At 34.0% G+C, this 24,255-nt stretch overlaps 1 protein-coding gene across 1 annotated transcript in view; it reads right to left on the minus strand.

Annotated features, from left to right (window-relative positions):
• Nucleotides 1–15,180: 15,180 nt before the first annotated feature.
• The window catches only part of LOC125936992 (neurexin-1-like), a 104,918-nt gene continuing 95,843 nt past the window's right edge, over nt 15,181–24,255 (minus strand). Inside the window, exon 2 of the mRNA XM_049651462.1 lies at nt 15,181–15,263. Within this exon, the coding sequence (XP_049507419.1) occupies nt 15,181–15,263 (83 nt within the window). The remainder of the gene's footprint in view (nt 15,264–24,255) is intronic.

Below are 24,255 nucleotides of genomic sequence, written 5' to 3' on the forward strand. Positions count from 1 at the left end.
GAGTTAACAAAATGGTAACATTGATCAAAACAAAAATGGGTGCCTGGGTGGCTCAGTCGGTTAAGTGTCTGACGCTTGGTTTCAGCTCAGGTTATGATCTCATGGTTTGTGAATTCAAGCCCTGAAGCACAGAGCCTGCTTGGGATTCTCTCTTTCTCCCTCTGTCTCTGTCCCTCCCCGGCTCTCTTACTCTCTCAAAATAAATAAATCAACTAAAAAAAAAAAAACCAAAAAACAAAAACAGAAAAACAACAAACAACACACACACACACAAAACACACACACACACACACACACACACACACACACACACACACACCCCTCTCTGACTATAGATGTCATTATTTTCGGAACCAGAGGATGCTTCCATTTTACTGTGCCCTGCTCAGACATCAGGGTTACTGAGATTAATTTTAATTTTGAACTTGACTTTACAAAAGATTCTGACAATTATAATTTGTGTCCAGACCAGGAGGAGGGGATGGCCAGGAAGAACATGGGGAGGATTTAAACACTGTGAAGAAATGTTTTAGAAGCTGAAGTTATAAAATTTGGAAAAGAAAAACTGGGGTTTGGGTATGAGAGTGGAGGATGTATTTATAGAAATTATTTTTTCAAACGTGGATGAGGAATTAGACAGACTGTGTTTAACTCCAGATAATTTGAAAACACACAGCACAGCACACTGGAGAAACTCAATAAATATCTTAGTTAGTAACAATAACAACATGCAGATGGCTAATTGGCGATAGTTTCAGTAGGCATATTTTGGCTCAAATTAAGAAGAAAAACTCTTTAATAATTAAAACTCTCCTTAAAAAGACTGTTACTGAAGTAGCAAGTACACCCTCCTTCTGAACATGGAAACACAGCTTGGATCATCAGTCAAATTTACTACTCTATTATTCATTAAGTCCTTTTCCATGTAAAAGCAGGTGCACATACACCCTACTTTTTGAAAGTTCATGTCACACCGGTTGCCTTTTACCAAGGACATATATTAGTACCTGTTTTTGCTAACCAAAATAAATCCACATGGTTTTTGCTTTTACAAAAAAAAAAAAAAGTCTAAAAGTGAAAATAGCTTTCAGCATTTATTTTGCAGCCTATTTGCCACTATTGAGGCAGTACGTACCAGGAGCAAAGTGGCGCCTCCAAGTGCCTTGCTCTGGAACTACACTCAGCATCTCAGCATCAAGCAGCCATACCTTCAAAGTGTATCTCTGAGCATCTGTACTTTATCTCGATTTATTGTGTGCACCTGTTAAGAAGATATGTCCTAACACCTCAGAAAAGCCTAAGAGAGCTTAATTTTTAGGTCTGGGAAATATATTTAAAAACTCCATATAAAGTAATAGTAATTGCCTCATCACATCATCCTTTTATGTCATTTCAGCTTATGAAAGGTTTCTTAGGAATGTACTACTTTCAGACAGCGGGAGAAACCTCACTGTGATTCTCTGATTTTAGTGAATTTCATAATTTTGGTTTAAGATACATTACCACATACTTTCTGAATCGTACTAAATTACTGGTAACTTAAATGTTATCTTTGGGTCCAAAGTGCTAACAGACCTACCAAGTCACATGAACAAGTACCCACTCCCAAACCTAGCTTTATATACTCTCATAAATTTTCAATCTCTCATAATTTTCATGTAATTTCTAACTCTCCAAAACACACCCAGGAAGGAAATTCAAGGACAGGAAGGAATTGTGAGTATTTTTGTTTTGCTGTATATTGTCTTTTAAAGAAGAAAAGTGATTAAGCAAAACAAGTCAAAAGCAAGCTGAACTTTTTCTTATTGAGCCATGGAGAACAAAAAGCCTACCTGACTTATGCTAAAACTAGTGCATTTTAAACAGAATCTTAATACCCTAATCAAGGAAACAAGAAAAATTAAAAGTAAACATCTTGCTTTTGTTATTTAGAGGTAAAGACGATGACAAATATTTCTTGCTCAGCATTTTTAGGCTCACTTCATATGTATAAAACTCCAACTTCTACTCCTTCATTCACCTTACTTCCTGTTTCTACATCTGTGCCTCAATGAAACTTTAAACTGTATATAAAGGATAAATGTCTTTGACCTTAAAAAAAAAATCTTGCCTCCATGTAGTTTGTGACCTCAAAAGTTACCTTTTGTTTTCCTTGAAAACAACTTAATTGTATTTGAATCATCCATCTGAAAGAGACCTCCAATATTCTACCACATGTACTATAATTGAGTGTTCACTGTGCTCTAGAAATACTTTACTGAAAATCATACATGTAATCTGTTTAACAAAAAGAGGTGGATTTTATTATCTTCATTTTACAGATGAGGAAAATGAGGTTCACGTTAGTCAAATAACTTTCCCAAAGACACACAGCTAATATATAATAAGTTTAAGGTCTAAATGCAGATATACTCAACTCCAATCTCCACGATCTTTGACCATCTTCTTTGTATCAAGTTTTACTGAGGATCTATCACCTACCAAGCTCTGTCCTCAATGAAAAGCTAAAAATAGCAAAACCACTGCCATCAATGATCTCACATCCTAATGCCAATGACTAACAATGACTAAATTAATGAATGAAATCCAGCAAGAGAATTTTATAATAAAGGTAAACATTAAGTGTAACAATGGTCCTACAGACAGAATACTCCACTATGCCTATTTTACAATAAAAGGTAAATATTAGGTGTAACATTGGTCCCTAAGGACAGAATAATCCACTTTGCTTAGCCATCAGTATATACAATGATTGAATGTTCACTGCTAATGTAGCTAGTCCTTGGCCAAAAATTAATAATAATAATAAAAAATAAGGTTCTTTCCTTCAGCGGATTCTGCTTCCTCCTTGACTATAAGTACCAGTCATGTCAATGTGCCTAGATTTCACTAAGGCTCACTTAACAGCTGGATGATCCCAAGTGAGGTTTCACTCACCAAGAAGTATCTATCTAGTTGTCTGGTGCCCCGTTTCAGCAGATCTCTTTTTAAGAACAGATACGTTAATTGAAAATATATGGCACTTTCAAATACTGTATATCAGGCAGTCAGTTAGTAAGAGGGTAGGGCTACTGAGAAATTTATATCTTTGCCAAGGGGTTATTTTTGGTATCCCCTGAAATCACATGATATATGTACCCATTCATTTATATAGCTTTCTAGTTCCTGAAGTTGCCCTATCAGGCTGCTACCATTACTCTTCCACATTTTTGCCATCTGGGGAAATAATATTGTGCTGTCACTGCAGCCACATGATAACCCTCCCATGGGCCACCCCTGGAGCTTCTGACCTTCAGCGCTCCTCTCCCTGATTTTCTTGGTACTCACAACATTCTTTTTATCACTTCCTTTTGTAGATATTTAAAAACTGATAATATACATCCATCTAAGTCTCACGTCTGTGTCAGTCATTTCTAAGACATCTCATAAGAACAATTTTTATTTTTTAATAGACTCCAGGGAACAAATTTCCACCCCTTAAAGCTTGACCTTTGTAGAAATGGCTTATTCTTATTTTATTTAATGACTCTTCCACCATAATTTCCAATTTTTTTAAAGTATCATAATCAACCTTTCATTGTATAGAGATATATTTGTGGCATCTTTCTGATGTGAGCACGGCATTTGCTGTTTGGTTTTCCCTTTGTCTGGATCTCTTTACCATGGCCTAATATGGACAAAGATCCTAAAATATATTACAAATTACCCATGGGTGGCACCACATACAAAATTTAAATGTTGCCACATATCCAATTTGATTTTTTTAAGCACCTATCTGAATTCTACACAACAAAAGTTTTAATGACCTTTCCCATGAGGTTTGAGACAGCCCAGTGACACCTTTACTAGTGTGAAAACCAAATGTTTAGTTTCAAGGATAAAGGGAAGGCCTAACTGAAAAACTATCTATTACTTCCTCATCTGTTCATAATAAACCAAGTTCTCTTAAAGCAAGATATTTTTTTTATTAGCAAGACAAGTCAATACAGAAGTGATATGGATTGAATTAAAAACTTGCCTCTTGCAAGAAAAAAATAAATTACTGTCATCACCATGAAGTTCAAATTGTCAACCCTTATGTCCCAAAAGCCAATTAACTGAGTTGTTAATACTTCCACAAAATGGCTGACCTGTAGAAGCTTCTGGGGACATTGAGGACTCTTTTCAAAGTACAGAATTCTAATATATCCTAGACCTATTGATTACAATTCCCTGTTAAGTTCCTTGAAGATCTGTATTTTTAAAATGTGCCCAGGGCATCTGGGTGGCTCAGTCAGTTAAAGCATCCTACTTTGGTTCAGGTCATATTCTCATGGTTCGTGAGTCTGAGCCCCACACTGGGCTCTGTGCTGACAGCATGAAGCCTGCTTGGGATTCTGTAGCTTTCCTTCTCTCTCTACCCCTCCCCCACTCATACTCTCTCTAAATAAATAAATAAACTTTAAAAATGCTTAAAATGTGCCCCCTGTTGAGTGGTGGGTAGAGGAGGGGAGGGAAGTCAATTTGCAAACTGTGGCATCAGAACAATGGTAATGAGGTCAAGGTTTGTAATGGTGTTTGAGAGACTGTTCAGATGTTCTAACAAGGAGGTAAGTTACGTTACCAGCCTTGCTGAAACAGCAGTGCTCCTTTATACAGGACATTTTTTTTTTAAATTGGGGAATGACATATTTGAAGTAGTTGAAGAAAAAAGCAACAGTGACTTACCCTAATAGGTCACGACATTACTCTTTATAAACAATAAGAGGGCAAGTGCCAAACCAAATTGTCCTCACATGCATCAGTTCAAATTCTGGCTTTCTTTTGGACCAGTCAGCTTCTCTCCCTTCCCAACACAATGAATGACTCCTAACTTCATTCAGTCCTCTCACAAAGAATACCACTGGTCACAGCAAGTACATACAGGTCAGTGCAAATCCAACTGCTCTCCTAGGGAAGCAATTCAAAATGGATGCCCTGCTGACTGTCAGTCAGATAACTGCATTCTTTTATCTCAACAAATAATCACTACAAAGACAGTCATAACAAGCCATCACATAATTCTTTTAGGTTGACATAGCATCAAAAATAGCTTTTCCCTAAGTTTAACAGAAGATTTCTGGCAAATGTTGCCACTAGCTATCTGCAAAAATTCTATTATGGTTAGCTTGTGAATGAGGAGTTCCCTGTGAATGAAAATCACAACTGACCAATTTAGGGATTTTCATCCCTCTGGCAGTAGTGTAGTCCAATCTAAATTTGATTGTCTCCTTGAATGGAGTAATTTAATTTTCTCCAAATGTCTACTGACTTTAGACTGCCAAGTCTAGAAAATGAAATGGAGAACTGGGTCAGTTGACCAGGTAATTCAGGCCAAAAAATAAAACATTGCTTAGAAACTTCATATAACATATGAGTTGTTTTAATTTCCTCAATTACCATTTGTCTTAGTAGTCAAATTTTCTGGTCTATATCTGAGCTATGTAATAAAAAAAGTTATTTAAGATGAAAGGGAACCCTGCTCTTGGTTCACAACTCTGGCAGCATCCCTGCACATTACTTGGTGGAAAGTAAAGACTAACAATTACTAGAGATTACTTCAGCTGCTACTATTCTGAGTGAGCTATCCTGTGGTCATAGGCACACAGCAATTCATAGGCAAAAAAGCCAAGCAGAAAAGGGAAAACTGCACTTAGTAGAATACACATTTTGTATAAGATATAATTTGAATGTGTAAAGAGATGTCTTGAAAAATGGCAACTATTATTGCCTTGTTTATATTCCTTACTGTCACAAACCTTGAAAACATCCATTCTGAAAAGTTATAGCTTTATACCATGTATAAGAGTCCCACATAAAGAAGAATCTCATTGGTGCTTTTAGTAATATATGACTGAAATTGAATGAAACCATTCTCTCTCTCTCCCTCTCTCTCTCTCTCTACCAAAAGGACAAGCAAAAAGACACTAATTTTAAGGGAAATATGACCTTAGGCACTGCAGTTTTGTTTTTGCTTTTTAATTCAGTGATTTCCAACCATTGTAATTCTTCAGTGCAAATTCCTTGGCTTAGGACAGCTGGCTGAAGACCTGAACTACTTAATAAATCATCTAGTTGAACATATGATCACTTATTCCCCGGCTGGGGGAAATTAAAGGTCTTTTGGGTATATAGAGCTATTTGAGGACCTGAGAAGAACGAATATTTCTTTTAATGTTAGAAGCACAAGTTAAGCTATCTGAACAAGTGAATCTACCTCATTCTTTGGAACTTTCCCTCTCACAAACTGCCAAAAAGCACTTCCTGACAGTCACAGTGAATAATGCTATTTAGAAGCCAAATTTCCAGGAGCCTCTTCCTGTTACCTATATATACACAAAGATATACAAAGATGAATTACTACCCTTTTCTTAAAGAAACATTACTTTAAGACCGGTTGTTACAGGAATTTTAAAGGAAAGTCCAGATCATCAGTGGTTGTTGGAGTGGTTTCCAAATCCTTTGCAAATCCTCTGAGATCACCTAAATTGGGCAGGAAACAAGGAAGATCAAAAGGGTCAAGCTGAGTCCATACTTCCAGTTCAAGGGGGAAAAAATCTGCTTTATTGAATTGGTTTGCCCTGCATGAAGGAAAAATAAATGTTAAAATGGGTGTATTATAAAAATAATAATATCTGGTAAAATCTAAATGAAAATTTTACAAACTTGTTTAGCCCATCAGTTGAGTCATTAAACAAGTATTATTGAGTACCTACTTGTGACAGCCCCTGTTCTAGGGGCCCTTGAGATACACCAAGGCAGGGCAGAAATCTCTGCCCTCTTGTAATCTGGAGGGAGAAAAATAGGCAGTAAACAGTAAACAAAATAAATGAAAAAAAATAAAGTATGCTAGAAGGTAATAATTTTTATGGAGGAGAAACCAGATTGGGGTATGATGGTTCAGGAGAAGGGCAATTACAGTACTGAATAGAATAATCAGAGTGAGTCTCTTGAGAAGGTGCCATTTGAACAAAATCTTGAAGGATGTGAGGATGCTACCCAATTATTTAAGTATTTCAAGGTAATTATATGTTATTTTCCAGCAAATATACTATGTAGGAAGAGAAGTGCCTAATTAGTTATTCCTTGAAAATCTGGTGGAGAGAAGTCCCTAATTAGTTATTCCTTGAAAATCTGGTTTTCAGTTGACTAAGTGGTTAGTGTAAGCTCAATTCACATATCACTCTTTGGAGTTGTTACTAAGGCAAAACAATGATACGCAAAAAAAGTTTTTCTCAGGTACTTCCAGTGCACAAGAAAATGTTTACTTCTCTGTTCCCTTCAGACTGTAAATTTGCATCTAAAAAACAGCACTTTGTTGGGGCTCCTGGGTGGCTCAGTTGGTTAAGCATCCAACTCTTGGTTTTGGTTCAGGTCATGATCTCACAGTTAGTGGGTTTGAGCCCTACATCGGGCTCTCTACTGTCACTACAGAGTGTGCTATAGATTCTCTGTCCCCCTCCTCATTACCCCTGCCCCGCCTCAAAAATAAACCTTTTAAATAAAATAAAATAAAATAAAATAAAATAAAATAAAATAAAATAAAGTAAAATAAACCAGCACTTTGCCAATGAACTCCTAGGTTTGTTCAAAGGGGAGGCAAGTCAATTTGAGCTTCATCATTCTATTAAAGAGAAAAATGAAAATGTGAAGAGTTACAGAAATATCTAAATAATTTTGATTAAGTAAAGTCAACCTTTAATGCTTTATTGTACCAATATCCTCTGTAGTATGGGCCATCAGGACAATGATGTCCAATTAGTTATAACTTAAAACAATCAAAGAATCATAAATTATAGGTAGTTATATGATGGACAAAAGATATTAAGAAACTAATACTGTTTTTAAACTTTTGGCAATTACAGATCGTTTTAAAATTCATTTAATCTAAACGTATATAGTATCTTCTTTTATTTTATTGCCACCACTGATAAAAACCATCTTCTAAGACTTTCGTAATTTGTCATGTAACATATTCTTGAGAATGGAGTATTTTCATTTAAGATTTATACATGTAAGGCTATATAACTGGCACAAGGACAAATACAGGATCTCAACCCTGGTCTTATGACTTCATGAAGTCTTACAACACACTGTACTGCTCTCTTGTTATAATGTAAAATTTTACACCACTTGAAATGAGAATCAATAGCATCCTAAATAATACTGTATGATTGGTTTCCTTCACACTATCTCTAAATTTATTTTGTAAGAATAAGAATATGAAACATTGTTTCATGATTATTCCTGTATAAGGGAAGTTTTTAAAGTTTCCTTAAGGTTGGTTATTTTATACCAATTATTTTATTTTTTATATTAAATATAATTTATTGTCAAATTGGTTTCCATACAACACCCAGTGCTCATCTTATACCAGTTATTTTAGTTCAAAGTCTGTACAGTGTGCTGTCTATCATAATAAGCAATACCTCCTAGCATTCCTTAAAAGAGTGTCATTTTTTTTTAGATGATCTGTAATGTCCTTCCCTGCTCCAAAATTCTAGGATTCTATTTAAAGATTCAGATTTCTTTAGTAAATGAGCTAAGCGTTCTGCGAAATTACAATTTTCTTTAAAACCACTGGCCAACATAATTAAGAAAAAGATATTCCCTCTTACCAGCTTAAATGTATTGATATTTTTAAAAAATTTTTTCTAATGTTTATTCATTTTTGAGAGACAGAGAGAGTGAGTGGGGGTGGTAAGAGAGAGAAAGAGACACACAGAATCCAAAGCAGGCTCCAAGCTCCAAGCAGCCATCACAGAGCCCGATGTGGGGCTCAAACTTAGGAACCATGAGATCGTGACCTGAGCTGAAGATGGACGCTCAAATGACTGAGCCACCCAGGCACTCCTGATGTTGGTCTTTAAACAAAACATAGATTAATGAAAAGTACATTTTAAAATGGACAGATAAAAACCATTATTTTGGAAAAGGAAGCATCATTTTAAAGTCCAGTATGCCATGATTTAAACTTTTTTGCTATTTTTGATCTATTTCAGTAAAGCACATCTAAATTTATATTTACACTACCTCATTCTTAAAAATATTAGACTGTGGAGAGTCCTTTCTGTGTTCTTCTCAGAGAATAAATTAATCTACTACAAGTCGAATAAAATCCTTGTTTAGTTTATTAGTTATTCAGTGTTGCCACTGTTTACAGAATATATGAAGACATGGGAAATATGTCACCACAGAGCCAGACTGCAGAGATTGGAAGGGGCTGGGACCTTTATTAGTAATAACTATAATGACAAAATTGATTCACAGCAAGAGATAATACATAAATATTTACTTTTCAAGTAATTTCTCTTGATTATACCCAGAAGTGATAGGCATGTAGGCCAAAGAAGAACTGAAAAATACCATATTCTAAATAGTTACATAGCCTTTTATGTATGTCATATTGATGAAGATATTTATAAAGATGATGAAGATATTAATGTCTGATTTATAAAATGAAATTCTAGTCTTTCTATGTTCTATAACTGTGAATGAGGAGCATCCCCTGGTACTGCAACAGCAAAAATAATAACAAATAATTCAAGATAAATTATTGCTTAGTTTGCATATGCACCAAACATAGGTATTTCAATGTGGTAAAATTCTGTCAACATTCACAAATGCTTCTGAATAATGAAGAATACTTAATATTATAAAGCTAAATGAGGAAATATGATATAAAAGCATACAGAAGAAGAGCAATATAGTATTTTCAAAATCAAATTAGTTCCACATCAAAAACCACAGTGAAATATATTAAAAGTTATAAAACAAATATGCATCGTGGTGTTAGTTATTTGAAGCTGGGTACTTCATATACAAATTGGTTATACAGCAATGCAAGGGTTGAAAGATGGTTACAAAAATCATAGAAACAAAGAGACATGAATAAAAAATATGAAATGATTTTTCTTCTCCTAAATATTAATAATATCAAATATATTTTAAGAGTAAATATAATGCTAGTTGTGGTGTGACATCGCAGATAAAATTTTAAATATATAATCTTTGTTATTGTTAATTGTAGTGGAATCAAGCATATCTAGTTACTGATACAAGTCATTTTGAGAAAAATCTGTTTTAATTTTTTTAATAAATTACTCTATTTTAAGATCTTCACTTTCACTAATACAATCGAGTTTAGGCATTTTTACAATAATTATATACCTGACAGTTGTATTTATAATACCTTGGCCTTCTGGCAACATGAGAAACCTGGATAATCAAACAATACATGTTCATTTGAAATGGTCAAATGGACATTCACTTCGCAAATATGCTGTAGAGTTTATGAATGCAGGAACAGCAAATATGCTCATATCACAAGAAAAGACATAAACTTTGGTTCTTTTCAAAGCTTACAATCCAAACCCAATCTAAACAGGTCTTATGGTACATCACAGTTGATACAGTGAGATAGAAAACAACAACAACAGCAAAAAAAAAAACAACAAAAAACCTCATGGGAACCACATCAGATAGCATAACATCAGATTCAAATTTCAGGAACATTTCTGTGCCTGTCATTGTATGAATAGTGAAAGCTACAAAATAAAATCTGATCATTTACCACTGTGACTACAAATTACATTAAAAGTCTTGAAAACCCTTAAATACAAAGATACATGAACTTCATTTTCTTACAGACCCACTGCAGTGCATATGCCAAGGCATATTAAAGTGATATTGGAATGATGCCTTACTAGACAGAAAAGGATATGAATGACAGGAAACAAAAGAAAGTTGAGAGACAGAGAACATTCCATGTAATTTGTTGCTACAATTTTTTTTAGTTATTTTCATACATTTCCTCTGCCTTTTCTACCCTCTACTTTGTCCACTCCAAACCCTCTATGTCCTCCTCCACACCTACGTCTTCCAATGTGTGCCCACCAGTCCCCCACCTCACATACACACACTTAAGTCATAAAAATGGTAAATTCAAGATACAACAAGGAAAGTATTCTGTAAATACAATGTTTAAAAAGAAAGACAAGTCTCTGCCCTCACGGAGCTTACATTCTACTAGGAAAAGTTGACATTAAATATAAATATATAATCACCCATATAAATATTACCACCAAAATCATTGTTATAAAGGAAAATACAAGCATCCAAAGTACCAAAATGAATTTTTAACTTATGCTTATGAGCTATTAACCAGTCATAATGGCTGGATTTGCAGTGTAACTTACATTTTTGGCATTTTCTGATTTAAATGGTCATTCATTTCTCTCAGACAACTGTTAGAGTAAAATATAAGTAAATAAAGTAATTATTGAAATGAAGTGACCAGTTAAACAACCATGGGAAAACAAAAACAAAAACAAAAAAAATAACTAAATTCCCAGGTAAATAGACAAACCTGAATTCTAAATACAACGGAGAATAAAGTTAGCATTGTCAATGGTCCTAATGATACCAATGACAAATTTCAAGCCTAAAAAAGAAAGCAAACACAATTTCACAAAAACCACTTGAATCTATCTAGCAATGACCAGCAGAAGTAAGGTTGGTTCTGGATAATATCTATCCCTAGCTATCCCAAAGAAAGCTATGATTCATTGAAAAAAAGTTTACTCCTAACTCTCCAGGTAAAGGTGACATGCCCTTCTTCAGAAAACATGAAAACAAATCCAAATAATTAAAGTGTGAAGCAGAATGACCAAATGAAGTTATGAGGCAAGATGGCATATGGGAAGAGTGAAAATGCTTCCCATTATGATTCCACCAGCACATAGCAATGATCTTTAGCATGTCTCCTTAACATGACTTAGTTGTTCTTGTCATGTACAAATTATAAGGTATTTTGCAGTTTCCAAACTCTGAAAAATCAATAATTAGGGAGTATGAAAAGATCCACACCACCTATGTAAGGACACATCACAAAATGATATCAGTGCTTACCTCCAGGAAGAAGACTGAGGAGGATGAAGAATGTTCTCTTTAGATAAGTTACTTTTTTTTTTTAAGGAATGACCTTCATCTATCATTGGGGATTTAAAATTTTAGAAAACATTTAAGAACTCAAATAGAAAAAAAAATGATAATAATAATGTTCCTGAATCCAATTTTGCCTCTGGATTCAAAAAAAAGGAAAGACTTTGATGCACAGATGTTTCATTCCAGAGTCCCCTGAATTCACTACTGGTAAAGAGGAAAGCAGTGTCAAAAAATTCTTCAGAATTACGTTGTATGGAAAGATTTAGGAAGTGTTAAGTTACAATGCATATCAGTTATTTCAGACTGGAAAGGTTCAACAACTATTTCATGCACAACTAGGATTTAACTTGATATAGGAACCTACAATGTAAAACTTCTAAAATTTTTTGACTCCTTCAACATGTGGCACAGGACAAGGAGAGCTACATCAGAGAGCCCCTGATTCATGCTATCTTTATGTTTTCTGAATGCCCACATTTTTTCCCACTCTCATGGTACTTGCATTCTGTCATTTATACTAACTTGTCCACATGTCTTCATTTCCCTACTACATTGACACACTTTGAATGTGGATGTCACGTCATAGTCAAGATTGTATTTTTGCTCAGAAGGCAGATTTGTTGAATTGATTTACAGTTAAAGAACTTACAAATCATGTTTCTCATTTATATATATCTAATTAACCAACATGTAAATGTTACCACTCTGATTTGCAAAATACTCAAATCCATCTGAAAATCTTCTTTCCCTATTTAACATCAAAAAGCATCCTGGTCCCATTAACAGAAGAAAAATGTAAATGAAAAACCAAATTCCTGTGCTCTGTAGTTTTGTGCTGATTAAGGAATACTACTTGATGAAAAATAGTGAAGTAGAAATATATTTGACCCATATGTCAACAGAAAACACTTAAGACTGACATACTAAAACTAAATGAAGTGACACTTAACATTGATGACATCAAAACAAATATCAGCTGAATATAAATATGAATTATTCTATAGATAGAGTTAAATGGTTATAGAATTATAAAATTATTTTTGAGTTAATTTTTTACATCATGTTTATATATATGTATATTTAGAATATTTATTACATGTGTATATACATTCATAGATACAAACACATATGCATATACTGCACTCAGTCAGTAAAATAAAGTATAAATACAGTTTCCTCTATGCCATCCTGAGTACTCTAATAAGGAACATGGCGTGGAATGCCCACTAAGAAAGGAAGTAGATGGGAATTTGACCAAAAAACTTTAGAAAGCGTCCCAAATGGTACATAACATTTCTAAAACAATTGATACATACTGTCATTTGTGTAGTTGCTGGAGGCTTAAAATAAGATTAAATTATATTATTGGAAATGGTTGACCAAAACACAAACTACAATAGCATATGTTCTCTTTATTGGCTCAAAATACCCAAGCAACATTTGTTTTGAAAGCTTTAATTTATACATTTAAAACTTTGCTATTATTTCTTACTTATTGCCTGGCTCATGTTCAGGTGCTTTTCAAGCAGAAAAGTTTCCCTGCTAGATGACACAATGTAAGGGTGAAGAACTGTGAGCTTCCGTCCCAATTCACCAGATTAACATTCAGAGCACAAGAAAACTCAGAGAATTTAAGGATAAGACAAATCCCTGCATTTAAAATAACAAAAAACAAAACCCACAAAAAACAAAAAAATACAGACCAAGGGCACATTCACTAACACATAGTTCAAATGATTAGCTTAAAGGCTATGATACATATTTACCACAGCTACAGATCATCTACTTATATTTAATGGCAACACTAAACACATGGTCGATGGTTCCAAATGGCAAAGTAAGCATGCTTTTCAATCTGGCATCAGTGCTGTCAAGGAGCACACATGCCTGACTTACCAAGTGATGCAGAAATGTATACCTGCATGGTAACGTTCTTAAAACAAAGTTAGTATGTGCAACAGAAAGAACAGGCTTGTCTTGTTTCCTTGGCTTTTTCACGGTACTACCTTTCCAGGTTCTTATGGAATTAATGTGTATATATGACATCTAGCAGGCAAATAGGTGATGATCGCACAGCACTACACTTCAATGCTGCACATGCTTACACTCACATCCCAATGCAAAATGGCTGGGGCAGGCGTGCTCCTGAGCTCAATGTTTGAAGATGACATATTTATGGTAACTACACTCGTCATTTAGCTACCATTAAGTGATACTGCAAAAAATTACACTGAAATCTGAAGTTAATTTTTAAATATACTAATTATATAGGCAGCTGACATGATAAAACACTCTAAAGAGCAAAAAAAAAAAAAAGGGCAACATTTTGATGGAGTTTTCTTACCTTAAATTCACAAAATATTAACACTCATACCTACCTCCCAGTGCCCACTACTAATACAAAAAGATCTAAACACATTTGCATAACTTACACACACTATAATTCATATAGATGATATTAAGAAGAAATAAAATAATGTAATACCTTTACTTTTACCTATGGATTTGATGAAATGGTTCCAAGAAGAAAGGGTTTCCATACAAAGAGAATAGAGAGAGAAACAACAGTAAGAATTATGAATATATGTAAATGTAGTACTCTTTGAAAATTAAACAAGACAAGAAAGCATAAAAAAGGGTCTGAAAATACATGGAGATATAATCAGTATTTGTTAAGAAATCTGCCCTTTTTAAAAGGAAATACATGCAAGGAAACTGAAAAGTCCATGCTCACTTTTAAAAGATTACACAAAAAAGAAGATACACAATGACTATACTATAGGTAGAAAAAGTATTGATTCTGTGAAACACTATACTCAGCATTCTAAAAGCCAGAAGCCAAAGATGTCTGGATGTTCCCAAACTGCCATGCATGGGTGAAAAATGGACTCTTTCTGGTACAGTAGATTAAACTGAATATACTATTTCAGATATTAACTTCTGATGGTTCTCAGTTTTTCTTTACTATAGCTACCCTTAACTGCATATGCTTACAAATGTATGCAAAGTCTCAATCACAAATTCTTATGTCTCATTTATTTGCAGATATTACAGTGCAAAGAATGAAGGAAAATAAAAGTCAAAGGAGCAAACCAAAATCTAACAAATAAAGGGGAAAAAACATATGAAAAAATGTGAACAAAAGTTATGTATTTAATTTGCAGCCAGATAATTTGCAAGCATTTGCCCATCCTTTGCAGTGATGGTTTAAAGCAGCTACAGAACAAGAAAACACTGAAAGCAGAGTGGAAAAGGAACAGAGCCCATACCTTGGTCGCCCATCATCAGGTGCGCCAGACCTTGAAGGGAAACAAGAGCACAGTCAGCAATAAACAAGGGAGCATGGGAAGTCAGGGTTGTCACGGTGACAAAAATGTTCAGTGACAGACATCTTGTTTCCTATGAGACATGTCTGTATCACAGAGACAAATCAAAAAGCATTCTTTCAACCCCTGGTTGGAATGCTTTGGGGCAAAGAGTTAATAGTACTGTAATTTAAACACTGGCATATGCTGCTCTGTGTATTTCTTCAATGTATCAGTTGGAACAATGAAGAGCATGACTTAAAATCCAACCAATCCCTTAAATATTGCATCTGTCCTTCATGCCCTTTGATGATACTGCCACCACAGGGCTTGTTATAAAATTATATTTTTTAAAACCCAAAGGAATATCTGAAACATGGGCTGGGTCTGATCTTTTTCCCCTCATCAAAAAATGAGAAGTTTTATAATTAAATTAAAAAGTCCTTAGTCACACTGAAATGATAATGCAGAAATGTCTCCTTGTCTGACACATGTAGCAATTGACTAAGCTTGTTCAAATACAAAAATATATTATTAAACATGCAGCTGTAAAGTCAGAATTTACTACAGAATGTTTTTAGGAAACAATGGATCAGCTTTAAATAGGCTCAAGAAATTTCCCATGGAGGACAAAATTATTTAGTCTTTCACCTAAACATTACCTAAATAATGAACTATGAGTTTATATATATATATATATATATATATATATATATATATATATATATATACACACACAATACATATTAAGTTTTATGTTTTTATATAAATACTAATTTCATCAGGGAAGTTTTCTAAAATAATACTGAATTCCCTTTATTTAAATACTTATTATGTGTTACTTGACAACTGACTTCAGATTGAAGTTCACTCCTCTACTAAATACTGCTAATGTTCTTAAAACAAACAAACAAACAAACAAACAACAACAAGAACAACAAAAACTCTTTCACTATCCAAGAAGGTATTTTTTACTGAGAGGCATTAATTCCTAGTTCTTCATTCCATATTCAGCAACAAAGCTTCTCCTCAATCCATGTCTATTTCAAGAACATGGGAAAATGTTACAGCAATATAGTAATACATACAGCAATTTCAATAAAATTTATATTTCCTAGTATTATTTAAAGTATATTTGAGACTTTACTGAGCTACATTATACATTACTTGCACCAATACTGAAATAATGTGCATTATTTCCTTAAAATTTTAGGAGTATTTAAACATTCCTGTGGGGCAGTACATTTACAAATCAACATATAGTCAAAATATAAAGACAATTTAACATAGAAGTTTAATGCTTCTGTAGTATAGCCTCTTTTTGTATTTTCAAAGTGATTTTAACAAAAACATCACACAGGGAGATTAAAAAGTTTATGATCTGTTGGTGATGATGTGTAGGTTATATAATTTTTCATGTAATTTCACTTTTAAAACTAGTACATGTATTTTCTAAAAAGAGTTAATAATTTTTTGTAGAGGAAATCAGGGATTTATCTCTATATTATATTATCTCTATATAAGATCTAACTTTTAGAAAATATATAAAACGCTTCTAATGGTGGTTTTTAATACGTCCTCAGTAAGCCTCAAAAACATCCACATTCCTCATGCTAGACTTTCTTACCTCTAAGGGATCCCCACTAGAGTGCCAAAGTCGTGTTATAAATAGGAATGTTACAATTATGATTGAATAGTTTATAGGCTATACTCTGCAAATCTTGTCAAAATTTTTCATGGGATGCATGTGTGAGGAAAGAGGCATTCAGGCTTATTAAGCTGATTTTAAACCCCCTGGAATGCAAGTGGATTTAAAAAGAAGGAACAGAAACATGGACTATTTTACAGAATGTTAAGGAAATGCAAAAAAAGTTGAAAAGATACTTAAAAAATCAATCTCAATTAACATGCATCATATAAATGACACTGATTTTGAAAGATGTCAGAACTTCAGGGTAATATCCTCCTTATCAAGGCATATTCACATGCTTTTAAAATTATAGTATAGAAAAACAGAAGCCATACAGAGAGCCAACACTTGGAAAAACACTCACTGATGATTACTTTTGAAGTTTTTCTCTATTTTATTCAAATAATGGAATAGAAATGTTCAGCAACTAAACAATTATATTGTTCAGAAAAGTTTCACAAATAATATGCTGAAACCTGCTCCTGACCAACTTAGTATCACCATGAATCGTTGAGACATCAAATCTTGGTGACTTCAACAGCTATTTATCTGTAACCTCAGATGGGAAGTCTTTTTCTAAGAAATCTGTCATTCTGTAAAAATGTTCATTATTTTTACAGAATGGCTCTATTTCAGAATATCGCAGCAAAATGAAATACGTTAAACACTTCTGAAATATATACGCTAGTTCAATGTGTCTGCAAGAACTGTTATACTGTGATTGTGTAAGTTAATAGAACATCAACATCCCTTACACAATTACCTAGTTAGCACTCTTATCCTTGAGAGATTTCTTATGCAGTACACTGACATACATTTAAGTTCTTTAAAGATCAGAATGTTGAAATATGTTTTAGTTTGTTGGATTCGATAGGAAAAAAGTATAACTTTCTCAAAGTTCCTTGATAGAGGTAATTTCAGAAAAAAATCTTTAATGACTATGGTACTTTTATTTAACAGACACAGAATATCACAAACATACTTACCAGTAATCACGTTGGAGTGTTGTATACTTTCATTTCCAATGGCCAGTGGTTTATTTTTTGAATCTAAGTTTATGCCTCTTACTTAGAGTCAATGCTTTATTCTGTTTTTATATAAATCAAATCATTTGAAATTAAACCAATGAGCTTGGGGTGATGAAATGCTAAACATTTCCAAAAGAAAATAAATCATTTTGATCAAGAAAAAAAATGGAGACCAGATCATGCACTGAACTCTGAAACTGCAAAGAAATACTTTCTCATTTAAAACAAAAGAAGAAGGATTGTATCATTTTTTCCATACAGAACACTGCAATAAGCATTCTAAGGTTTATATGGCATGCTGGAATCCATCAAGGGATGGAGTTAAGGCTGAAGGAGTTTCATATACTTAGGGACTGACGGGGCTGAGGGTGTGTGTTCTATATGAAAAGTGATACACAATCCAGAAATCAACAAATGCTCAGAAATAAGTTCAACTTACCGTCTAAATTCGAGATGTACTCTATTAATACTATGAAATAAAAGGCAAATGAGAGTTGGAAAATAAAGTAGAAAGCACCCACCTTCCACATTGTTGTCTTCTGAAAGCACATGACAAGGAGGGAGAGAAAAGGAAAAACATTCATTAAGCAGCATGCAGACTGGACCTTTGCCTTTGCATGTCTTCCTCATGCAAGGCATCAAACACATCATGCAAGTGCTCCATCGCTACCGTTCAAAGGGGAAAACAAAATCATGGGAAGCAGGTTCCCTCCTATTGGCAGCATTTTAAGAATGTGAGACAAAATTTCGGTACACTGTCATGTCCTGAGCAAGGAATTTTAAAAAGTCTTTCACTGTCCTGTGCTAAGCAAACATTCTTACATGTCACTGATGTGGTTGTTCTAGGCAATTATTTTTAAAGCCTTATTATTATTATTGTTGTTGTTATTGTTATTGTTATTATTTTTACAATTCCAAAAGATTATATTCCTAAATCTGATCTGGACTTGGATAAAATAAAGCCCACTGCCAAGAGCCATGAAATTTCACTTAAAGACACCCCAGTTCTACATCCATGTACCATCATTGCCTTTAAGTATTTCTAATACTTTTTTTTCCATAAACACAAATAAACCTATGTAACTAAAATTTATAATTTGGTTTATTTACAGTGTGTTAATAGTTCGTTACAAATAATGGTAGTTTACTGAATTTGTTAAAAAGTTATCTTTTAAATCCATTAACTAGAAGTAATCACTGCAAGAGAAGTGATGTTGTTTTATCCATTTGGGGGCTGCCCATTAGGGAAAATTTATCATGGTTTATTCAGTTTGTACTTCTGTTTAGGGTATCAGTATGAAAACTGTTATTATAATGACAATATTTGGTAAACTTTCTTTTATATTTCCATATAATAGACATATTTACATATCCTCGTATATTTACATGTATTTTCATATGTGTGTGTGTGTGTATATATATATATGTATATACAGATATATACACATACACATATATGTGTACACAAGCAGATTTTGCATGTATTTCCTACACATAATCAATGCAAGTGTATGGGATTTGAACTATTTTCAGTAACTACTAAAAAATTCAAGTACACAGGGCTCAAAAATGATACACAGGGCTCAGCATACAGTAAGAAATGGAAGAGAAACCTGTCTTTTAGGAATAGGGCAACAGCCAGGTTTTAGTATTTATCACAATGCTTTCAATAATAAAATATATCCACGTTTACATTTCTAGTCTTATTCTTTTACTTAATTAAATAGAATCTTAAAAGTGGTTATTTGACCAAAAGTGTTTAGGAAGAACAAAACAATAGCAAGAGTAGGAACTGGGAGAAAAATAACTTATAAATGTACCATTTCATAAGGTTAAACAAATAACTCTTTCTAATTGTTAAAATTATTAATGGATTAAAAGTCATCAATTTTGTTTAAAATATATCAACTGGAAACTGAAATATCAACATAGGCACTTTTAGGGATATGGTCTTAACAAATATAATAGAAGAATGCTAGTGGATAAATGTGTACAATAGCATCTATACAAAATACTACGTTTGCCAGAGTTTATTTTAAAAGAAATAACAAAAAAAAGACTGAAATATTTGGTATGTGATATTCATTTCCTGATTGGTTTTGGTTTCTAATCTACTAAATAAGAAACTAGACTGAATTTGCTACTTTTCAATGGCAACTTTGACATGACATGGACACAAAAATTAAAGATTTATTTTAGGGGAACCTGGGTGACTCAGTCAATTGAATGTCTGACTTCGGCTCAGGTCGTGATCTCATGGATTGTGAGTTCACGCCCCACATCCAGCTCACTGCTGTCATTCAGCATAGAGCCTGCTTTGGATCCTCTGTCCCCCTCTATCTGTCCTTACCAGACACGTGATCTCCCCCACATAAATAAATATTTAAATAAATAAATAAATAATTATTTTGCTATATTATATGAGATATCATACAAGATACAGATTATATTAATGTTTAAGATATACTTTCGTTTTATATTAACTGCCCTCTGAAATTTTACTCCCCATTTAAGGTGTGTTTTTATTTTTTTAAGTAAGATTTTTTAGTATAGAGGGTAAAACAACAAAATCAGGGAATTTAGAGGAGAGGCAACTGCCAAAAAAATCCACCAATTACTATGGCACTACTTAATTTCTATAAACAGAGACTGGCATATGGTTTTAAGTAGCACAGTCTCAGGAAAAGGGTTTTGTTTTGTTCTTGGTAAAGTGCTGCATGAAAACCTAATAGTAAAAGGAAAATGAAAACCAAAGTAAAACAGGCCTAGGATTGACACCAATTTTATAAATGTGCTAAGTAAGATACTAGGAAAGGAAGCTGTGGTAATAAAATCAAGGTCATTGATTCAGATCCCCTGCAAGTGAGTTCTTTCCCTTCACCGTTAACTAAAACACAGGGCCACTGATGGCACCATTGATCTTGACCTGGCATCCAGCATGTTTCTGAGTTTTTATTCATAAAGAGAACCAGCTTAACTAATGGGACCCCACTATGCAAATCCAAGGCATGTCCAATGTGTAAACAAATCCTAACTTGACCAAATTCAGAAAAATGGTCTGTCTCAAAAGACTCAGATTAAAAAAAAAAAAAAATCAAAGTAGTAGAGTAAATGAAGAGATAATATATTAACTCCTATATTAAAAAAAATAGAATAAGAAGAAAAGGAAGAAAAGTGGCTTGGAACAAACTTTACTGAATTTCAGACTCAATCACATAATTAAAAAAAATGTTCTCTTTATTTGTATCATTCTATTCTACGCTTTTGGTATCTATTTTTTGGCTTTAGTTGATTTAAACTCTGGTAACCTACAGATGATCCCTACATTACTTCAGAATCTGGACATAATTGTAAATGGTGGCAGCTCTCCCATTTACAATCATTTGCCAGATGTTTTTCCTTTTCTCTTTCCCTTCGACTTGGTTTTTGGACTTCAAGAATATCAAGTTTAAAAAGAACAGTTTTCCTCATCACATCAACTCTTGCTTTCTCTTTGTAGATTCTTTTGCAATCAAATAGTATTTTGATTTTTAACAGCAACAGAGACAGGGGCAAAAATTGGCAAGCCACAGTATAAAGTTAAAGAAGTACATTTTGCTTTAGTGTTAAGGTAGAAAGCAGTCCATCCAGCCTTACCTGTGGACATTGTCAAGTTAGGGAAAAGCTCTTGGCTTGCAGAATACCCTGGCTTCTTAATTCTGATGACCTAATAGTGCTGTGTACATGAAGTGAGTCTTAGTAATCAACTTTACTATGATGACCATGCCACCTCTAAAGATCACACTGATTTTTTTTCTTTTGATTGTGAAAATAAGGAATAAAATCATGAACAAGATACCTTAAATTTTCTTTTTCTTTCAGATAAGATATGCTTCCCTCACAAAAATGGGAATAGGCACCAGAACATCAGTTATGTTATGAATAATTTGTGTGCTGTTGACATGAAGAGAAGCTGCAGACTGTTAAACTGTATGTTTTTGAATTACTTCAAAAGAGCATCTCCAGGAAAAAAAAAATTTCCTTTGGCCTCCCAGCTTATAAGAATCCAAGGACAGGAAGTTTAACTTATCATGAGGTTTTTTTTGCACATAATTTTACATACTTCTAGGAAAAGAAAAATGAGCAAGAAAACAAATGTATTTGTTTCAATGTAAAGAAAATCAGGAATTAAATGATGACTAGGAGATAAAATTGATATAAAATATCACCAGTAACTCCCTTTTGTACAATCAGTATTTAAGGTTAGCAATATGAAAGCTTCATCTAAATCTACAAGCAAGAGTCCACTTATTTGCTACATTTTAAGTTTAAAATTGGCTGAAACAAATTATGGAAAGAGCCTAAATGTCCATCAACTGATGAATGGATAAAGAAATTGTGGTTTATATACACAATGGAATACTACATGGCAATGAGAAAGAATGAAATATGGCCTTTTGTAGCAACGTGGATGGAGCTGGAGAGTGTGATGCTAAGTGAAATAAGCCATACAGAGAAAGACAGATACCATATGGTTTCACTCTTATGTGGATCCTGAGAAACTTAACAGAAACCCATGGGGGAGGGGAAGGAAAAAAAAAAAGAGGTTAGAGTGGGAGAGAACCAAAGCATAAGAGACTGTTAAAAACTGAGAACAAACTGAGGGTTGATGGGGGGGTGGGAGGGAGGGGAGGGTGGGTGATGGGTATTGAGGAGGGCACCTTTTGGGATCAGCACTGGGTGTTGTATGGAAACCAATTTGACAATAAATTTCATATATTTAAAAAAAATAAATAAATACAAAAAAATAAAATAAAATTGGCTGAAAGAAATCTGTCACCACTTGGGCATTCCTTCTCTGTTTTGGCTTCCTTCCTTCTCTACTAGTTGCCAATGACCAGCTCCCTTTATTTTCTGTGGCTCCTTCTCTCCTTCATCAAAACTCCCCTTACTGAGGTTAACTTGCCATCCAGATCTAGCCATCCAAATGGGGTATATAGTAAAAAAGCGGTGGTGGTAATGGCCAGAAGAAAGAGGAATACAGAAAAGGTTTCCATTTCCTTCTTACATACATTGAGGTTGCTAGCTTCTATACTCGCCTTTCTGGCCCCTTGCAATATATTCAAGACTTTATCTCTCATCTTGGGGATTAAATGCCAGTATAGCAGAGTTTGGTTCCCATGGTGGCACAGGATGGAGCTTTGCTTTATTTTATTTTTCTTTTGGTTTTAACAGTGAAAGCCTTTAGAAAACCTCAATCTTCTGGGAATGTTTCAAAAACTGGGAAACGGAGGAAAGCATTGAAACTGTGGGTTTGTGCAGCAGTCAGCTGGAGGAAGAGAAATGCTGGCCAGAATCAACAGAAAGTTCAAACAACAAATGAAGCAAAAAAGGTCCATTATGGAGGCTTATGGAAGGAAAGAAACAGCCACAGCCTGGGCAGGGATCTGGCTAGTTTCCAAAATGCTTTTTTTAACAGGTGGCCTCAGCAAGTTATTTTAAATCTACCTACATGACACTCCCACCAAGCCCACTGGAATCACAGTCTTAGAGCATGAGGGGAGCCAAGTAGAATAACTAATATTTCTTCTCTCTTCACTGATTAGGAGTAAAAGAAGTAACTCTAAACCAATTTGCAGCAGCAAGGACATTCCTAACATCCCACTTGAACCCTATAAAAACATTTTCCCTATGAACATTGTGAGCAACATACAAGTTTACTTTAGGTACAGTATACTATGATTCAAGTATATTATGGTGTTAATGAGTCCTTTGTGAAGTGGTCTGAGAAGTTTACTTTGCCTGATAGTGTTGTTCCCCTTGGAAACTGTGATATGAGTTGCAACATTTCAAAGAACTTTTGCAATAGTACTTTCCTAAGTTGCAGACTGCCTTTGTTTCTGGATCACACAGGTGCCAATTTTGTTACAAAGTTTGTGGCATTCAACTCAAAATATTCCATCTTGTTAACAGGGGAAGGAAGGAAAGAACGATGAGAGGAAGGAAGGATAATTATATGGCAGATTCTTCTGGTGCTTAAGGTGTTCAGTGGACCTGATGAAATTTAACAGGTATTAGTCAATATATCAAAATATATACTAAATGACTCACATAAACTATATTGAATATAATTTCAAATTTTATTTTCATGGGGAACTATGACAAGGATTTTGTTTTGCTTTCATAGCCTCAATTCTTCCTTACATCTAAACTTTGAGTTAACATTGCTATATTAATATCAATAGCTGAACTTAGAAAAGGAACATCACATATAAGAATGACCATAAAT

Source organism: Panthera uncia, assembly GCF_023721935.1.
Source record: "Panthera uncia isolate 11264 chromosome A3 unlocalized genomic scaffold, Puncia_PCG_1.0 HiC_scaffold_11, whole genome shotgun sequence".
Taxonomy (NCBI): Eukaryota; Metazoa; Chordata; class Mammalia; order Carnivora; family Felidae; genus Panthera; species Panthera uncia.